Source organism: Micrasema longulum, unplaced genomic scaffold (genome assembly GCF_059751315.1).
Source record: "Micrasema longulum isolate JH-2025_06_02 unplaced genomic scaffold, ASM5975131v1 h1tg000487l, whole genome shotgun sequence".
Taxonomy (NCBI): domain Eukaryota; kingdom Metazoa; phylum Arthropoda; class Insecta; order Trichoptera; family Brachycentridae; genus Micrasema; species Micrasema longulum.
This window is the reverse complement of record NW_028277684.1, coordinates 1,500,488-1,521,517: the sequence shown is the minus strand read 5'-3', so window position 1 is coordinate 1,521,517 and position 21,030 is coordinate 1,500,488. Positions and strand designations below refer to the sequence as shown.

The following is a 21,030-nucleotide window of genomic DNA, read 5'->3' as shown; positions in this document are numbered from 1 at the left end:
TTCAGAGTGCCAAAAGTGATGGGTAATCGGTTCCAAGCATCCAAAATATCTCGTTCATAGTGGCATTATTCTTCATTTTTCAAACCATAGAAATCTAAATTCATAAGTTTACACCTTAGTCGACGAACTTGAGCCCGGATGCTGTCTTGAAATTCTGCAAGTAAAAACTCCAAATCATCACATTGCTTCTATTTGAAACCATTTCATTTCTAAAAAATACAACTGAACATCCTCATTGTCAGAGGATAACGGAATCCCAGCACTTGTTCAAATGTCACCCCATGACCTTGACTGATTGCAATACCATGAACTTCTTATGGGGTGGTGAGCCTTTTTCATGCCACTGCATGGAATGTTGTTTTTTAATTCTGGCTCATAATGATTAACTTACGTTTTATCTCCGGTAACATTCTGATCCAAAACATTATCCTTATTGCCTTCGCAGAGGTCTAAACAGTCGCGAGAACTCCAAACGCGCTGTCGCTTTTGAAGCAGAGTAAGGGCCCGTCCAGGGTAGGGCCTTGCGCGGTAGCGAGAGCGGGCGAGACATTTCAAACTTACAAAAACGTATGAAAAACGCCACACATGGCCTGTGGCGGGTGAATGTTCGAGGTCTAAAAGCGAGCGATTTTACCATACATTTCTAATCGCTCGTTACTGCCGGATCTTCTGGCCTAGCAGTGAGCAGCAAATAACCTACCTTTGTATGGTCGCGTGGTAAGCGTTCTCAGTAACCATCTTGCTCTGACCTTTAACATATCAAAATGATGATGTTGGATTCTTAAAATAGGTGGAGATGATACTCCTATTATTTCACCTTGCTGTGTTTTCTTCAAACGCGCATCCGCTAATGTAAGTTTCTCAACGTATTTAATAGTTTGATGAAGTAGCCTAAACCAGCCGTCCAGGGCGGCTATCGTCTTCAATTGACTCTCTGTCATCTCTGAAAAGACTATACTATTTTTAAATCATGATTTTTCCAGGGTAAGAGTTGCCGTATTTTGCTGATATCTTTTTTATAGTGATATGCTGTGATTTATTCAGATTGGTGACAAATTTCATGACGGCTCGAATCCCAATTTCATCCCTACTCGATGTTTCTTCGGGATTGCCTCACTTATTCAGATGTAACTTGGAAACTATTTACTTATTTATGTCAATACTTGGTATATACGAGAATACTATTGACATGTCACAACAAAAATTCATACATATTCCAACCCCCTGGCAACCCTTTCATTCCGCGGATTTTCGAACCTACCCTCGTATACATTATTAAAGGTTTTAATTTTTTTATAAGTGCCCGGAAATTTAAGTGTCCGATGAGTTAAAAAAATATTGAGTATTTTCGTCAAATGAGAAAATTATCATTCGCGTCGAAAAAGGAAAAAAAAATATTTAATCAGTGTCATAACCCCATTATAAATGAAATATTTATAAATTGTTTTACTCAATCGTTTACTTCAAGAATAATGTATTTTGAGAAAATATAAATCAATTATTGGTAGAAAAAACATCCTTAGTACGTCATTGAGAAATCATAAAATCTTCCGATGTTCTTTTTATTTTTTTCGGGACTTTTCAGTATTCTTCAGATTTTATCCGAGTTATGTCGGCAAACTTTTTTTGGGAACCGGAAAACTTTCGCAATAAAGCGAATCATTCGGTATATAATCCTACTGCAAATCTAGTGAAAGTTCAAGTTTCAGTTTTTTTATAATAGGTAAAATTACTGTAAAGTTTTATTTTAGGTTTTTTAATTTAAAAAAAGGTTTTTACATTATGTAATCAGCTCTACAACAAATAATGAGGCAGATGGTAGGTCTTCCACTCGTTCTGTTCACAATACCTTCGCTTCGCCGTAAACCGTTTTGATTCTAGAAAAAAAATCGGTAGGTGTTATTCCTTGTGCGAGTAGGAAGCGGATCACAGCACGTGGCTCGCACTTGGCGGGATTTCTTACCGACATCTTTCACGCAACAACGTGATTTTACACACCACTCGCAAATTATACTCTTGTACAGTATTGTGCGAATTAATGCAATAAGAGTATTTTTTGTCATTTTTTACGTATAGCAACACTTACATGTCAATTTGACAGTTGTGCGCCAAAAATTATGACTTACAGTTCATTCATACTTTGGGAGCTCATATTAGTGTTTGTTGGTGTACCATCTGTTTTTTTTTCATTTTTTCAATAAAGGACTCATTTTATAAATTGCTTGCATATTAAACAGTGTTTTTGATTTGGTTTAAATCATGGATATCACGCCGAGAAAAAGGGAAAAAATTATAACCTTAAGTGAACATACATCAATGACTCAGAAGGAGATTGCAAATAAATGTTTAGTGAGTTAGGGAGCAGTCAGCAAGATTATTAAGCAGAAAAGAGAAACCGGGTCAGTTGAAGCAAATAGAATTGGGGAATGTGGAAGAAACCGGAAAACTAGTGTCCGAGATGAAATATCTTTAATCATGAATAGTAAATTAAGCCCCAGAAAAACAAGTGACGAACTTCAACGAGATTTGGCAGCCACTGGGGTGATGATACATGACTCAACAGTACGAAGAAGACTCGTTAAATCTGAAAGAAAAGCAAATCGACCACAGAAGAAACAACTCCTGACGGCACGTATAGTGAAGCAAAGGCTCATTTGGGCTAGAAAATATACAAAATGGACTGTAGAAGACTAGAAGAAGGTGCTGTTTTCAGATGAGACCCGCTTTCTCGTGCAGGGATATCGCACAAAATTTGCTAGAAAAAGTGGGGATGAAAAACTTACTGTGGCTCATATTGACCAAACGGTGAAATATCCTGTGAAGAAGATGTTTTGGGGCCGCTTTTCGTAAATGGGGACCGGATCTTTGATATCAATAGAATGAATGATGAATACCTGAAAGTATAAAGCTCTATTGGAGCAGCACTTGAGTACATAACTGAGTAAATTTTGTTCTAATTGTGGGGCTGTATTTCAACAGGACTCGGCTCCTTGTCACTTATCGAAGTTTACGCTTAAGTATTTCAATGATGAAATGATAACTCTTTCAGACTGGCCTGGAAATTCACCTGACCTTAACCCTATAGAAAATTTGTGGGTGATACAAAAATTGGACTGCACTACCATGATAAAGATGATAGAAGCTGTTATTCAGATGTGGTTTCGAGATGACAGAATAAAAGAAAATTGACGAAGTTTAATTGATTTCATGCCAAAATGTGCTCAGGCTGTTATAAAAGCAAAAAAAGGACATACATAATATTAAATAAAAAATATTTTATGATTGTACGTCGCCTGTAACTCTAAATATAAATAAAAAACGTATTTTATAATTACGAGGAATTTTATTCCATTAATTCGCACGATACTGTATTTAATTGATAACCTGCTGATTAGCCATATTTGCGTTATTTTTGTAGATCTTAATAGTTGTAACCGACCTAAACAATCCAAACTTAGAGAATTTTTTAAGAATAAATTACAAAACAACCCTGGCTTCGAAGCTTTATGTAAAGTAATAATTTTATTAATGACATGGGTAAGAAATGCGCTAGCTTATATAGCAACAAGGGGTACGCCTTGGTCGGTGGATTCGCCGGGCGTAGAGTATAATAATAAATACAAACAAAGGTATGCGCGGTTAAATGGCGGACTTCTTTCAATCTGACCAAAACCAAAAAACAGGAATACAATAATAATTTTAATTAAATTTAAAAATATTAATAAAAAGTTTGTTCATTCTTAATTTATAAAAATATTTTACTTGATTGAAGGCACAATCTTAGAACAGAAAATTGAGAAAAATACACAATTTTTAACAAATACAAATTGCTTAAATTTTTTCTAATAATAAAATTTAAATCGTAATTGATATACTGCATATTTTCACACTTTACTTCCATATTTTAAGCATTTTCCCTGCATATTTCAGTATTTTTATGTTGCATGTAATCCTGTCTTTAGTCATGAGGATGAATGACAATATCCAACAAAGACCCTCCATATACTCGTAGTTTGCCAAACCCGCAATGAAAGTAGTAGAGCCAAATTCAATTAAAATCGCGACATCGAAAATGAACATTTTTAAAAGAGTAACTCATTTATGGACAATCGAACTTTGAGAATCAAATCATGTATCTATGTGTATTATTCTAATAGGGTTTGTTATAAAGAGGCGCAGTTGGTTGGATGGCCAACTGTGAAACTGGCGTCGCGGGTTCGATTCCCGCCAGTTGCAAGAAAAAAATCCTAGAAATATTATTTTCTCAATTGGTTTGGGTGTTATGGTTTATTTTCATAACCACATTCCGTATAAAAAAGGGGCTAAGTGGGTTAATTCAATATTTAAAAATATACGAAAAATCGTTAAGCTAATTGCCCCTGCAAGAAATACAGACACAATGTCTTTTACATACTTACCTATCTACTTGCGTAGAGGAAAGTGTCCAAATATGGAATAGTATCCTTAATATGAAATATCATAATTCCTTTCGTACAAACTGTTCATGATGCGATACAAGACCATATTTTATCTCATTCACTCTCTTTAGTATCTCGCTCATTTTGACATGTCATTCTGACGAACGAAGTTCGCGGAAGTATTTTGTGTTGGCAGTAATAGAAATTTATTCCAGGTACGAAAAAGCCAGATAATTTTCGTATATTTCAAAAGTAGTACTATGATTATATATTATTAATATTTAAAGCATTAAATTTCTGGTCAAACATTTTATTAAATATTTGTATATAACCACTTATCGAATTTTCTCTGTTCACCGGTTTCGAGACGTACCCTTCTCTTCGTCAGGATACCAATTAAACCAACGTGTAAAATCCACTATACACCTTCACCATAGTGGATGGACAAAAATATTAAACCAACACGACATGCATTTTAATAAGCACATGAATTGATGATTAGGACAAACATGCACTGATTAGATTATGAAAATATTTTATGTTGTTTGGAAAATAGTTTGAAAAAATGATAGGGGGTGGCTTGCATGTTGGTTTAATTGGTGTCCTGATGAAGAGAAAGGTACGTCTCATAACCGGCATACATCGAAAAGTCGGTAAGTGGCAATGATTATATGTTCAGCAAGCTGTGTTTATGTTTGTCTAAATCGTTCAACACGTTTTATTGTTTGTTAGTTGTTTTTTGTAAAATATACAGATAAGTTTGAAACTTATCCTTAATTCCGAATGTGGAAAGTCACTATCTAATTATGGAATATTAAATATTTGAGTTCCAATGGCAAGGAGGTTAGATGAGGGCATTAGAAGCAAAGATAGAAAACTCCCGTTTTGGTGTTTTCGAGTAAAATAACAAAAACGGCTACACTAAAGAAAGTCTTTATGTTAGAAATGTTATTTTCACTGAACTTAAAGATACTAATACGATACTAATACGAAACACGAATATAAAAAACTTTCTTAATATTTGTATGGCACGGCCATTTTGAAAATTTAAATCTCAAGCCTGTCTAAGGTCGAACAAAATGGCTGATGGATATTGCTATGTTTGCTTAACACTATTTTCAAACCATCAGAAGTATGATTTTAAACTACATTTGAAACTCAACTCACGATTTTTATAAAAATTAAGTTGATAAACTACAGAATGACATCATAACCAAAAATCTTTTTTTTTGAGGTTTTTATCTTTGCTTCCAATGCCCTCAGATGTATGTTGTTATTGAAATTTTTAAACAATTTTGATAATTTTATTTAATATTTAAACTATAAAACTATTACTGAATTCAGCAAAAATGTATGACCAATCACGATTACTATTAAAAGTCTTTAATTTGTGGAACGATTTTCTTTTTTGTCAAGGAAACAAAATGGTTTTCCATATTTGGATACTTTCCTCTACAATCTACATACTAGTATAATGTTTAGAAATGCACCACAATGTTACCACATAAATTGCGAGTAATATGACTTGGCATTCCGAAATGAGGACACGATGCTTTTAGAACAAGCAAATGATTGCCTACTTTTACTCTGTTATTACTTTATAATAGGACTGAACATTTTCCGATGTCCGGGTGGAATAAAAAATACAGTGTTTGTGTGAAATATAACCAGAATCCTGGAAAGTGTTTTTGACTGAATAGCTATTCTCCGGTAAAAATCCTGAAAAAGGAAATCGTGTGGAAATAAGTCCGCCTGTTAGTGTAGTGGTTGCTGCATTCACCTACCATTCTGTAGTACCGGGTTTGATTCCTGGGAAGGTTGACACGCAATATTGATATCCGGAAGCTGGTTTCACACCGACATATTTCATTGTTCCTGGACTGGCGCCTGATGCGTAAAACTGATCATCTTATATTTATGTAATAATTTTTATTTTTGCTATTATTTAATAATGTACATGCTTCCACTTTCCATTATGTTGTATCCCAACTCAACACAGGGCTCTTGGCCTTATAGACTTTGGGATACGTTTGATTTTTTTTGTACCTAGTGTACTCGTATATGAAAACAGATTACCGATACACATGCATTTGATGTACGAATGCAGTGTCCCATGCACCTCCTGGCGCCGATAGGGAATGATGTTGATAATGATGTGTGAACCCGAACCCTGGAAGAATGTTTTCTACTCGATGGCTACTCGAGAGTAAAACCTGAGGGCAAATCTCATGAAAAGGGAAAACGACTGGAGATAAGAACGCCCTCGGTGTACCGGTTAGTGCGTTTGGCCTCCATGCCTGAGACTGAAACAAAAGCAGAAGTCTTGCGCTGGACTCATCTTTTAAGTCGTGTGCCACTTCCATACATGAGGAAGTCCAGCGGTTTAAAAAAAAAGTATTTGTCAACAGGCCCGTCTCCAGAGTAATAGGTGCTCGGGGTAAACATTAGCTCAGCGTCCCCTCATTACTGTCCCACACCCACACCCACACATCATAGCGATTTTTTTTTATCCGGCGGACTCAATAGTATGTCGGTGAACTTTATGTGTAGGTTATGTTAGGTTAAATGAATAAAAAAACGTCACATCAGGAAACATATTGTAATAAAGTTAGGAATATAAAGTAGAGAGATTGTACAGAAATATGTAGAACGATTTTTTATTTATTTTTTTAAAAAATATGATGGAGTTTTACGAGCTTTTGCGTTTGTGAATGAATGATGTAATATCTCTGAAATCTAACTTACGAGCTTCATCACTCATCATCTCAATGGAAAGTATTGCAAGTGCAACGAGTCTTTCTTTGGACATTGTTGAACGTAGATACGTTTTAAGTAGTTTAAGTTTGCTGAAGCTGCCCTCACCGCTGGCAACGGTGACGGGAATGACAAGTAGAATTCGGAGTGCGACACAAAGATTTGGGAACAAGTTCCAATCACATTGTCGTTCAATATCGACTGCGCACAAAGCACCTAATTATTTTACAGAAAGCTTAGGCGGCAGAACAGCCCGTGTTGTCGAAAAATCGGGGAGCCCGCAGCGCCCCTCTGCCGCAAGACGCCCGGGGCGGCCGCCCCGCCCTGAAGACGGCCCTGTTTGTCAATAGACCATCGAACTCAGACGGAATTATTAGAAAAATATTTTGATGCGCTATGATATTATAAAGTTTTGTAATTTTGAAATCACTCCGCCCGTGACGTCGCCGTTCGCTTCACAACACTATCATTGGTTGATTCGTGACGTAGTTCGAAGTAGATCATCCTAATTTATTATATACAGTTTCTTGAAACTTCGCCATACAAATAAATGCTCTAAGTTTTACCACGTGTGAGTAAACATCTTTTACACCCAATTTTCCCTAGCGCTAAACTTCCTCATTGACGAGTGACAGCATTCTTGAACCATAATATAAACGACTGAAGTCGATTGAAGATTTCCGGCTTGAATTGGGTTGTTTTTAACTGCTTGCTATTCAAAAAAGAGTTTAGGATTCTGACTGTCGTTTAAATATTTATTTTCATTTGTAAAAAGAGACGGGGTAATCGGGTTGTGGTCCTGTGGCTAGTGTCTCGGACTCACGGACCAAAGGTCCGTGGTTCGAATCCCACTCTACCCCAACTCGATTCCATTTTCTAATAGTGAGTTATTTACAACTCGTTGAAAATGGCCCTCAAAATTAAATATTTGGGTAAATCATAAGAGCGCAAATATTTCTTTTTATAAAAAAAAATAAAAAATAAATGTAAAAATAAATATTTGTTGAATATATATATATATATATATATAAATACGTATGACTAGATTTTTTAAATTGTTTTTTTATACATAATTTTTTTAAAGTTCTATTATTTTATTTTTATTTTTGATAATATTATATTTTTCAATTGTTGTGAACCCCTGTAGCTCAATCATAAATAACTATCGAAGTATCGAAGTAAGTATCGAAGCTAAGCATTTGATGTTTTTTTAAATATTTTTTTTAAATTTATAAATTATGTAACACAAAGTATTTTACAAGTATAATACGTTGAATTACATTTCCAGGAGTTACAACAACTCAATTCGGGACATAAATAATATATGCATTAGAAAATTACACATATTGAGAACTACAAATAAACAAAGCAAGTGTAGCACCTTTATAACTAAATATACAACAGAAATATATACGCCTAAAACCTTTTCCTACACAAGCAGAATAAATATATATAAAAAAACGCTTTTAAGAATAAAAAAAAGTAGTGAATATTAGGTGTTCACGGATGTTCCATTGTGATCGCGAATATGATAAACAACCACTGTGAGAAATTGTTATCACGTCGATAGTTATTTGTGATTGATCTACCGAGCTTTAAGCACGAGACAGTTTGTAGGGCATTCAATATACATTGCAACAGTATCAACAAATTAAGAATCAATGATTTTTGCCATTTCTAATTTACTGCGTTATCTTTTTTTTACCTAGCATGTTAAATATAATGTATCGCATAGTATTATAATAGAGTTCAATCTATAAAACAACTGTGTTATATATAAACAGCGTGGGACTTGGGACGTGAGATTTGCATAGTTCAAACTATGCTAAATACTCACCTATTCCACGGCTTCAAATGTTAACAGCAAACAAACTTGGAAATTTAGATTTATTTCATTTATCTTTTTACAAATTAAAATCATTACTTTTTACTCACTTCTTTTCTAAATTATAAAAATGTACTAAGTGTTGTATTTGTTTTACTGTTTACACTATGATACATCGCCCCTGTTACTTCAATACTTTTTATATTTAAACTCTTTATTTATTGTTAATTTGCTGCATACCTATGCCATAATTTCTTGTTTAATTTTCCTTTGTTGATTCTTTATTTTCTGCTGATTTTATGTATCTATATCATCTTCACTCGTGTACGGGTGTTTTGTATTTTGTTTCATTATAATTGTTTTTTATTATCATGTTATACTTTGTTAAAGGCGTGGCCCGTCGAATAAATAAATTTTGTTTTTGTATTATTTCATAATTTTGTAAAAGAACACTTGTGTTCATTTTAAAGGAATAAATAAAATTACTTTGTTTAATGAACCACATATTTATTATCACAAACGACTAGTTTCGGCAACTCACGTTGCCCTCTTCAAGGTTATATAATGACTAAATATACATACGTAAAAGAAACAGTGAACAGTGAACAGTGGGTGTCGAAAAGTTTATTTTTCGTATGCATATTTAGTCATTATATAACCCTGAAGAGGGCAGCGTGAGTTGCCGAAACTAGTCGTTTGTGATAATAAATATGTGGTTCATTAAACAAAGTAATTTTATTTATTCCTTTAAAAAATAACAATGAACTACAAAGTTAGTGGTACAAACATCCAAAATACTTATGTTTATGTTTCATTTCGGCATTTGCGCCGTGTACACTAATAAAATAAAATTATTTTCCTTGGCTCTTTCTGACCGAGTTTCTCCAGGGTTTGCTTGGCTACGATAGTTTAGAGACTAGAAGGAATGTGTATTTGACTACACATTTTTATCGATTTTTGCGTGGTATTGTCGATAATCCTGAGATTATGATGAGCATTGGTTTGTATGTTCCTGATAATTACCTAAGACAGCGTCAGCATATATTGTTTCATATTCCGATATACAGGACCAACCTGCCGATGGTAATATCTGTTGGAAGGGCTACCGCTATGCTTAACAACATGGCTCTAAATATTGATATATTCCGTGTATCCGAAGGGGTTTTCGGGAGCAGGATTCTCCTACTACTTTGACATGAGTCTCTTTCATGTATTTTTTATAATATGTACGTATTAAATGTATGTTTGTAATGTATGTGCTATATTTAAATAAATGAATTGAATTGAAAAAAATATAAACATATAAAAATGAAATGTTTTACAGTCCTTGGACTGGTTTCATAAATTTGCTTTGATGCGCTACGATTAGAGATATAAATATAAATCCAGTGCCCTATATTGTAATCATTGTGGTTTAAAAAATGTATTTTCGTAGCTTAAAGATACTAAATACTGTAAAATCCTGTGATTTAGGTTACACTTGTTGATCGGGAAAATTACAGATAAGTAGCAGTTGTTTTTATGTGCGTAGTTAAGATTAAAGCCGGTCGTAAACACTTTAAGTAAAAATAAGCTTTCTGTTGCGAGGTCACGAGTCACGAGTCGCGATTAATATAATCCCCATCTCAGTAGGTAATAGTGGTGGTGAAATGTAAATAAACACTCATTTTACAATATTACTAATTGTCCTTTGTTTCAGACTTCAGAGAAGAGCGAAAACAACTTTTAGAGATCGTGGGGCCAGAGCTGCAGTCCATGTATGATGGTAGACAGATAGAAGTAAGTACCTAGGACATAATTATTCAAATGTTTTTTTTTTATGATCTAATTTTGTTTATTTAAATACGTATTTAAAATAAAAAATAATTTATAATACTTACATTTTGCTTTTATTTATACTTACAAGTGTGGCTAATTCTCCAAACAAAAATTTCAACAAACTCAAAACATTGCCGATTAATCCACCTGGTCCAAAGAATTATAAAAATTAAAAAATATTTTAAGGCGTTGCCTAGTATGTAGGTGAAATAATTCAATCACATGCATCTCACCCGCAACAGTAAAGGTTTCAACTATTTAACTTCACAAACGTCAACAGATGGAAGAATCGAAGGAATATGGATGTTCAAATATAGGCAGAATGGTGAATGTTACACAGTTTGTAAAGTGGCCACTCAAAACAGCCAATGCCAGGTCATAAGCCCTATAGATGCCTAGACTTCTATGCTTCCTTCTCTAAAATGTTCTACATCTTTGTTGTAATATGTTAATATTAACAGCTCCCTAGGGGGTTGAATATTGTCTTTGTCTACAAAAATTTGACAAATTTGGACAAACTCAAATCATTTTTGCTAAGTTAATGTTTATTAAATACATTCATGGTAATTTGTGAAAATTAAGTGATTTTATTTAAAGAACGTGGAAAAATTTTAGCACTTGTTCTCCACAAAAATGAAGAGACTGAAAAAATGAAATGAGGATGTTAAAACATGTAAAATGATCCCTTCAACCAGCCAATGGCAAATTATAAGGTCTATAAATGCCTAGACTTTAAAATTGTTTCTAAAAACTGTTGCAATGGTTAGTATAAATAATACCAAAATATAATTTTTAATTAAATCTGAAAGATTTGCTTTCAGAACAAATCATTTTTCTCATCTAATTTTGTATCTACTTTAAATTTTACAGTGGTGAGTCATATTTTAATGAAAATATTTTTAACGAAAACGTTTTATCTTATCATATAAACTCTAAACATTCTCAACTATAGTGATGCCACAAAAATGTTTCAACATCATTTCTTCGGTGATTTAGGTGCCTTTGCTTTCTGATTTTATTACTTGGAATGTATCTACGCAAGATGTTTTCGCGGGTGCGGAATATTTTGCGTTTTCCCGAAAGTTAATCGGCATGTTAACGACGATAGACGACGTATTTATATTAAAAACTTGTTACGTAAGTACTCATAGCTCATAGGTAGAATGAAAGAGAGGCGTTCATAATACCACTATCGATCGCAGTAAATTTGGCGAAATTATTAATTTGTTGAGCGTAACTTAACGTAGTTATTTTTTCTCTGGCGTAATAAGAACTTCAGCCCTACGGGAAATTGGATACAAAAAATGATTTCTTGCGCGGTAAAAATTGGAGCATTAAATTGTACGGTAAAAATTCTTAAAAATGTACGAAAAAATTATAATATATATTTAAATAAAAACGCACTACTCTAAATGACGTCACTGGTGCATATGAACCATCCAATGATATGAGAGCTTTGAAGGATATCCGGTTTGGTCACCGTAAACGAACCAATCGGAAGAACTGTCATAGAACAACCTCTGACGTCACACGCGGAGTTATTTCAGAAATACAAAACTTTAAAAAATCATAGCGCTGATAATACGATATATAATTTTTTTTTTTTTTAAATTGGCTTAGTTTAATATTATATTAACAAATAAAAAAGAAAAAAAGACACTGAACTTCCTCATTAATGTATGTCGTGACGGTTCTTGTCCACGTGAATTAAGAATACCGTTATGTATGTGAAATAGAACCAGAATCCTGGTCGAGTGTTTTCGACTCGATGACTACTTTCAGGTAAAATCCCGAAAAGGGAAATGGAGTGGAAATAAGTCCGCCTCATAATATAGTGGTTAGTGCATTCGTATACCATATTTAAGGACTTGGGTTCTAAAAAAATAAAAACTGGGGTTGTGGGGATCCGGGGGACAAAGTGTTGGTCTCTGTTCATGCAACCTCTTCCCTCCTCATTAATCTGCAAATATTTTGTACTCCTTGAGAATAACTAAGTTAACTATCCTCTAAGCGTTGGCAAAGTCCCCGGCTTTTGCACCCCCGCAATGCAATATTTCACCGCCCCCTTACCCTCTTATAATACATGGTCGAGATATACCGCATTTGGTGTACCAATGCAATGCCCTATGCACTATCAGGTGCGGATAATAATATTGTTTCTCTCTCCAAAATTTTAACACTATCTTATCTCCGCCTCGAGTTCAGTGGTTTTCGGGTAGCAGGCAAGAAATAAAATGTTTTGAAAATGTGTCTTATTTAGGGACGCATCAGATACTCATATAGATGCCCATGATATCCTTGCTCAGATTAACCTTAATGTACCCAACCGTAACTTGCGTTTCAATCCTGTTTTTGCTGTGGGAAATTATAAAACCAGCATCGGATTCTTTTCCCTCTGCTGAGGATCCACGGAACGGTGAACAAAATCTCATTAAACGGTGTCTACTGTCGATGTGTTTATACAAAGTTCCGCAAAGGCAAGCATTCAAGAAGCAACCGGTGTTGTCACTCCTGACTCCTCACTCGCGATGACAAACTTACCACGTCCGCCTAGATTATGCCATAATTATACCTTTTGAAAATTTAAATAGATTTTAATTAGAGATTGTTTAGATTAATGGTGCATAGGACACTGCAATGGTTCATCAATTTCTACGTATCTTGATTATTTTTTTATACATGAAAGTAAGATGATCATTTTTACGCTTCAGGTACCAGTCCAGGGACTTTGAAATATTCTAGTGTGAAAAACACATTTTTAAAATAAATATTTCATATCAACCATGCCGGGAATTGAACCCGGGACCTCTCGCATGGTAAGCAAACGCGCTGACCATTACATCACGAGGCCGACTACGTTTATACTCACCATATATACAGGGTGTTCTTTAAACCCTGTCACATCCGAAACCACAATGATCTGTATTGGCATGAAGACATATTAGCATATTAAGAAAAATATTTAGGACAAAGAATTTTTTTTTAAATAAAATTTTTAAAAAACAAATGGTTGCTTACTTCTGCCGGGGAGAAGTGAGGGGAGCGTGGCACAGTATCAGACTCCCCCCTCCCCCTCCTCGTATCTGCCCTGCAGAAGTAAGCAACCATTTGCTTTTTTTAATATTTATTTTTTTTAAATTTTATTCGTTCTAAAAAAATATTTTAATGTGCCAATATGTCTTCTTGCTCATACTGATCATCGTGGTTTCGGATGTGACAGGGTTTAATGAACACCCTGTATATACACATACAGATGTCAATCTGTTAGGGCTTCCACAAGCCTGTTGATTGGCTTAAAAATTTTTTAGTTTTTAAATACCGATATATTGGCGATATTTTGATGTTTTCAATATACCGAAATCGGTGTATTTTTTGCCGATACAAGTAATTGTGAAATAATTTAATTTATGTAACGCAGTGTTCCGTGCACGCCTAGGTGCGGTTAAAGATGGAATATTTAACTTTATAAAAATATGTTCCTATTTTCGTTACAGATAGAGCTGGTAGATATGCTCTACGGCTGCAGTGAGTTGGAAGCAGACGATCCTCATATATTACAAGACCACCTTAAAGAAATTCAAATCTGCCATGACACCTCGAGAGCTTGCTTTTTTCTGGTAATTTGCTTTAATAATTTATGTCTAATGTCTATACCTTCCATACTGTCTATACGGGTCTTAAGAACTCATCACTGTTAGCCAGTAGACTACTAACTGGCCTCGGTGTAGAGAAGTGCTCTACTGGGCAGTCTTGAGCCCGAGCTGCCCGGTTGAGTTTCCATAAAAAAATTACTTAACTCATGCCCAAACGCTCAGTCATGCCCAACGCGTATTTAGTCGTTCTTCGTTAGATCGACCGCCAGTCAAGCGCAACGTTTAGAATCGAAACCAAAATACCTGCTTGTGTCATGAAAGCGTGTAAAAACTTCTAAGATAAACATTGTAAAAAGGATTGTGTAACTTTTCGTTATGGTAAATATTTCATGAGTGATTAACAAAGTTTAAAACAATTAATCTTCAAATATAAATGCAAAAATTTAAAAATAGTCCAGAAACCGCATACGCGCATCAAACAGAAGGTGACTAAACTACGCTTAAAGGAGTAGTACGTTTCGACCATAAGTTTCTTTGTAGACGCCGCTCAGTACGCAACTCTGGATTTGAACTCAACTATGCCCTGTTGTGCCGTTCTAAAGTGTAGAAATGCTGCTGGAATAAAAAAGAAACAGGATGGGTTTTAATTGATTTAGGTAGTGGAATTTTAGCTTCCCGCCGATGAAACTTTTTTCATTGAAAACGGAGTGGATAAAAATAATACAAAGAGTACGGCGAGATGAATTTTGGAAACCAACAAAGGGAAGCAAAATTTGCTCAATGCATTTTGAGGAGGAATGTTTTTATGACACAATATCCGTTTTATGTAAAATAAAATTTGTTTTATTTTTAAGTTCAAAGTTTATAAATTCAATTAAATGACCCTTTACTTACTTATCTACTCTGTTGTGCCAATCAATGTTTCCGCGTGTACAATAAAATTTTACAGAAATGAACAATTTGGTTTCTTTAAAATATAATTATCTTACATTTGTGTTATGATTATATTTTTCACGATCCCGGTAAAAGTGGGAGGTTTTTCGAACATAGTCCGATGTATTCGAATTTGATTCTACGCTCTTTCCGGACTATTCTTAATTCTATGTATAAATATTATTTTTTGTAAACGTCAAACTACGCCCAGCGGCGCAATTGCGAAGCTCTTCTTACAAAGTAAGGAATGCGTTTTAATAAATGCGAGTTAATATTTTTTTTGCATTCCCCAAAATTCAGTGAAAATAAATAAATGGGTCGAAATAAAAAGGAATTTAAGGAAAGCATCTCATTGAGATCCACCAAAAACTAATCTCGATTGTTAACGCCAAAATACAAACTTTTTAATGTACGAAAAATGAATATCTTCCTAGTTCATGTAGCATATGCACTATAGTTAAATGCAGCCCTGGTATAAAAAAACAAACTTAAGTTACCCAAGTAACTGTGGGTACGTTTTCGTGTCACTACTTTTAAAGTATTTTACTCTATGGGGCGCGTCTATGTACTAATATGTCAATGGACGCGTCAATATTCACATATATATCATATTCGGTCTACCAGCCAATTTTTATCTAAACTCAACCGCAAGGCGTTACAAAACAATATTTTCTAAAATACATTAAGTTTACTAAAAACTGGTGATAGAAGAATAATATCGGATATGTTTTTTTTTTGTATGAAGTTGTAAATAAAATTGTTGATTTTCCTGATTTGGTCGAATGTATCTATTTCAATATGCCTAATTGGCCGACGAGGCATCATATTCACTTTAGATATATGAATATATCCAAATCCAATTCGCACATTAATTATCTGTTCCCGAGAATTCACTCCCTCGGGAACAAATACGCTGATGACCAAAAAATAGATGTATTTGCTATAACTTTATAAAATTTCAAGAGCCAATTATTCTCAAAAATTTTTGAATGGTATTTTTAGTTTCTAGTATTTTCATATGTTTTTTATGTACATACTTTTTTTTTCATTTTTAATTGTATTTTTATATTTGTAAATTGTTTATAATCTCTGTAAATGTATGAACCCGATGTTCTCCTGGTTTTTCATTTGCTGAACAAATTATTGCAATCAATGCACAGTGAATCATCATCTCGGGTCACATCTTTACTGGAAACAGAAGCAAAATCAGAATTTAGGGGATCTTCAAGTATGACTATTAAAACTTTTTTTGAGATTTTTTCCTTATATTTACTTTACTTTATTTGTAATATCAATAACATCGATAGAGCACTGTAATAATTTTAACACTTCAGAGATAGGTAACAAAGAGACATTATAATTTTGAAGAGGATTTTCAAAGAAACTTTTGAAATAATCGGCAAAAAGATTAATAATGTCTTCGGCATTCATTCTCACAGCTATTATTTTTATAATACATTGCGGATGGTAAATCGGACGTGTTTTTATGGAATGAAGTCATTTCATCTCATCATCAAATCATTTCCGATGTTCTTAAGATGACATACACGTCGTCTTAGACGGGTGTATGTCATCTTAAGAATATCGAAAGTGTTTTGTTTTTTTCTGTAATTACTGTAATTTCACTAAAATATAATGTAATTAATTTTTTTTATGAAGCCAAATAAATGGTACATGTTATTTTGTATTTCGTTATTTTGTTTCGTTTACTCGGGATTTACAGCTTTTAATTTTTTTTAAAGTAGAAATATATTAACAATACTAGAGGCAATAAAAAAATCCACTGTTAATTTAATAATTCATAATAAATTTATAAGAAAAAAGTTTACAAACTTGTATGTGTGCGACGTTTGTATTCATGTGTGTGAATGAATGTGTGAGGGTGCGTGAGCGTGGGTGCGTAAGTAAAAAATGTAATTCAAAAGGTGTAATTGTATTAAAAAGAACGTAGGAGAAAACTTGATTTGACTATAAAGAAAAACCTTTTTACCTACTTTCGAAACCTTTAAAAAAATATTTTTCTTATGTAATGTTATGAAGTTTTGATTGTATTTTTAAAAAGTATAGTAAGTTTCAAAACCTTATTCTGAATAAAGCATTTTAATTAAAAATTTAATTCGTACATATTGCACAAAAAATGTGCAACGAGTCCCATATACACACGGTAGGTAACCAAAAAATGCAGTGCTTACAATGTATTGACTACAAAAAACAAGGTAGGTATGACAATACGCGTACGTTGAATCAAAGTGAACATAGATATTATATGCACCCACAAGTGCCAATGTATTTAAGAAAAATGTTTGCAATTGGCTGCTGCACAGTCAAAGTTCGAGATTAGCGAAAATTGACTAATCTGCTTTCCTTCCATACTTTTATTTGCTTATTATACAGGGTGTTCTTTAAACCCTGTCACATCCGAAACCACGATGATCAGTATGGTCAAGAAGACATATTGGCATTTTTTTAAAAATATTTAGAACGAAGAAAATTTGTAAAAATAAAATATTAAAAAGAACTAATGGTTGCTTACTTCTGCAGGGGAGAAGCAAGGGGCGCGGCCGCGTGGTTAACGGTGTGTCAGACTCCCCCCTCCCCCTCCTCGTTTCTCTCCTGCAGAAGTTAGCAACAATTTGTATTTTAAAAATATTTTATTTTTAAAATTTTATTCGTTCTAAAAATTTATTTTAATGTGCCAGTATGTCTTCTTGCTCACACTGATCATCGTGGTTTGGGGTGTGACAGGGTTTAAAAACACCTGTATATCTTGATATTTTTATGTTTTTTTTATTATTTATTATGGTATTATTTAATTGAGTACTCACTGTTATTTGGCACATTATTTATTACATTTATTTGTTTATAAATTTGTATAAACCACTTAATTTTATTTTTTTAATTACACTTCGACCGGTTTCGAGGTTACTACCTCATCGTCAGGAATTTAACTAACTTATAATTACACGCGTTGCTATTTATATAATAAAATATTGTATGAAAGAGACAGAAAATTTAAAGAAAGAGAGAGAAAGAAGATAAAATAAATCATAACGGGAATAGTTTTAAAAGAGGACTCGAAGTTAAATTTAATTGATTATTTATTATTTGAAGTTTTTGATTAATGGCTTTACTAATTTCTAATCGTTCTAAATTATCTAAACGAAAACCATTTTTATTGACATGCAAAATTTCTACACACGTTTCTTGATTAAATTCATGGTTTTCGGATATAAGATGATTTGCGAATTCTGAAAAATTATTATTACTCAGACATCTTATATGTTCTTTGATTCTAAAGTTGTTTCGATTTTCTGTCTCTTTCATACAATATTTTATTATATAAAAAGCAACGCGTGTAATTATAAGTTAGTTAAATTCCTGACGATGAGGTAGTAACCTCGAAACCGGTCGAAGTGTAATTGAAAAAATAAAAAAATAAAAATTAAGTAGTTTATACAAATTTATAAACAAATAAGTGTAAAATGTCATACCACAAAGTAAAAAATGTTTTTGATAACAATAATACATTATTTATTGCTCTAATTTAATAATATAGTACAGAGTGAGTTTATAAAAACCATATCTCAATTATCATTTCAATTGTGTTTTTGTATTATTTTCTACTGATTTCAATGATAGAGGAGAAGGTCGTAATATGGGCCCCATGTTTATTTTCCTAATGCAGTCTGAAAAGTAGATGTCCAAAAACTAAAAATAATATATAAGTTATTCCTTAACTAACATTTAATGATATTTTAATATAAAAATACAAACAAGTTTACGTTATTCCGAAACATGTGCGATTATTTGAAAAATTACATTTTACATTTTTTTACAATATATGCTGGTATTATGGACCTATAAAATGTATTGATATAATGAATACATGTAGAATTTTTCTCAATTAAAAAAAAGTCATCCTTAATAGATTTCCCCCTGGTTAAGTGCATTCTGAAATAAAAGATACGGATAAGGACGAAGGACAAAATGACATGACAATGCATATATGAATGATAAATAAGCAGTGAAAGAAAAGTCCGCCGCGTAATGCAGAGGTTAGTGCGTTCGCCTACCGTGCTCAAGGTCCTGGTTTCGATTCCTGGGAGGGCCAATCATTTGTTTATGAGGTATTTTTATACTGCAATATTTCATTGTCCCACGCCGGCACCTGCCTGTAACAGATGATCGGGATACGCTGCACTTACATTACCAATGCAGTCCCCTATGCGCCACCGGGTGCGGATAAGGGTTTGATGATGATGATGATGAAGATCTCGTTTAGGAAAAAACAATAAACAAAGCAACGTTCATCTTTTTAAAGAGAAAGGAGAGGAGGCGGCCTCCGTGGTGTAGTGGTCAAGACGCTTGACTCACCCACGGAAGGTTTCGGGTTCAATTCCCGGTGAGAACAGAAAAATTAAAATGTGATTTTTCTTAAGCCTGGGTACTCTGTGATGTAATTCACCACTGTAATTAGGCCTCCTGGCCTGTTGTGTTGCAAAAAAAAATAATGTAAATGTATGTAAAAACGAAAGAAACATTTTTATAGTAGGTATTTAGTATGTGTTTAGTATATTATGCGTCAAATTGGCGGAACTGAAATATAAAAACAGCTGTTCTAATTTCTAATAACGGGCGCGAAAAAGATTGTGACAGTGACAGTTGTTTTTACGAGTAGGTTTTTTTTCATGTGTTGTTGATTTCTGTCGATTTCTTGTTTATGGCACCATCTCTAAATATTTATTATTTGTTTCCGTATTTTAGGAACATGGAATGTAACCAACACCCCTTCTAACTTCTAGCTCTTACCCGAGCTTTAAGCTCGGGTTTCCTAGGACAGCGGTGCCCGTATTTCAACGGCCATAGTGAACATTGATGCGGTTGACAGCCGTCGTAACGGTGACTAGAGAGTGGTTTTCTATAAAAATGGTGTTGATAACACCGTTAAAAAATAAAACCACCCTCTTGTCACCACTACGACGGCTGTCCACCGCATCACCGTTCACTACGGCCGTTAAGATACGGGCACCGCTGTCCTAGGAAACCCTAGCTTAACGCGTTTAGAATGTTTAGATCTTAGAACACACTTTCGTAGTAGGTACAATTTAGGCCACAGAAAGACATAAAGCATGTATAATGTAACCTATATGAACTATGAACCTCTACCTATTTTTTACGTAATAAATAACCTGACCAAAGGTGTGACTATGAGAGGTGTACGATTTGTTTTTTCAATAAAACTAAAATAGTTTAGAAATTTCCGAATTTATTGATATTAATATAAAGTAAAGACATGTACATGGACATAGGCTATTGTGGAACAAGTAAATACAGTTTTTTCTACCATTTGAATGATGAATTCATGAATGATAATATCCGATGAAGGCCCTCCATATAATTTGCTGAACACACAGTGAAAGGGACAGTTAAAGTAATGGTGTTAAATTAAATTTAAATCGTGTTAGACGAAATTTAAATTTTGAAAAGAGTAACTCGTACTGGCAAAAAAACATTGCTTTTTTTGTATGAGTGAAACCGATAGGAAGACCCACGGTCTTTATTACGGTTTCGGGTATATTGAGGAATATACTTTCACTTTCATGCATTGGTGGCACCATCTTGTTGAAACCACATTTCATTGGCATACATTAGACGCAATTCGGGCCATAAAACTTTTGTGATCATGTTA

The 21,030-nt window shown here is 33.8% G+C and overlaps 1 protein-coding gene across 1 annotated transcript in view; it reads left to right on the top strand.

Moving 5' to 3' along the window:
• LOC148281201 (protein qui-1) overlaps window positions 1-21,030 on the top strand; it is a 49,251-nt gene that overhangs the window by 11,268 nt on the left and 16,953 nt on the right. Inside the window, exons 3-4 of the mRNA XM_088227096.1 lie at window positions 10,697-10,776; window positions 14,310-14,432. Coding sequence (XP_088083222.1) covers window positions 10,697-10,776; window positions 14,310-14,432 — 203 coding nt within the window. The remainder of the gene's footprint in view (window positions 1-10,696; window positions 10,777-14,309; window positions 14,433-21,030) is intronic.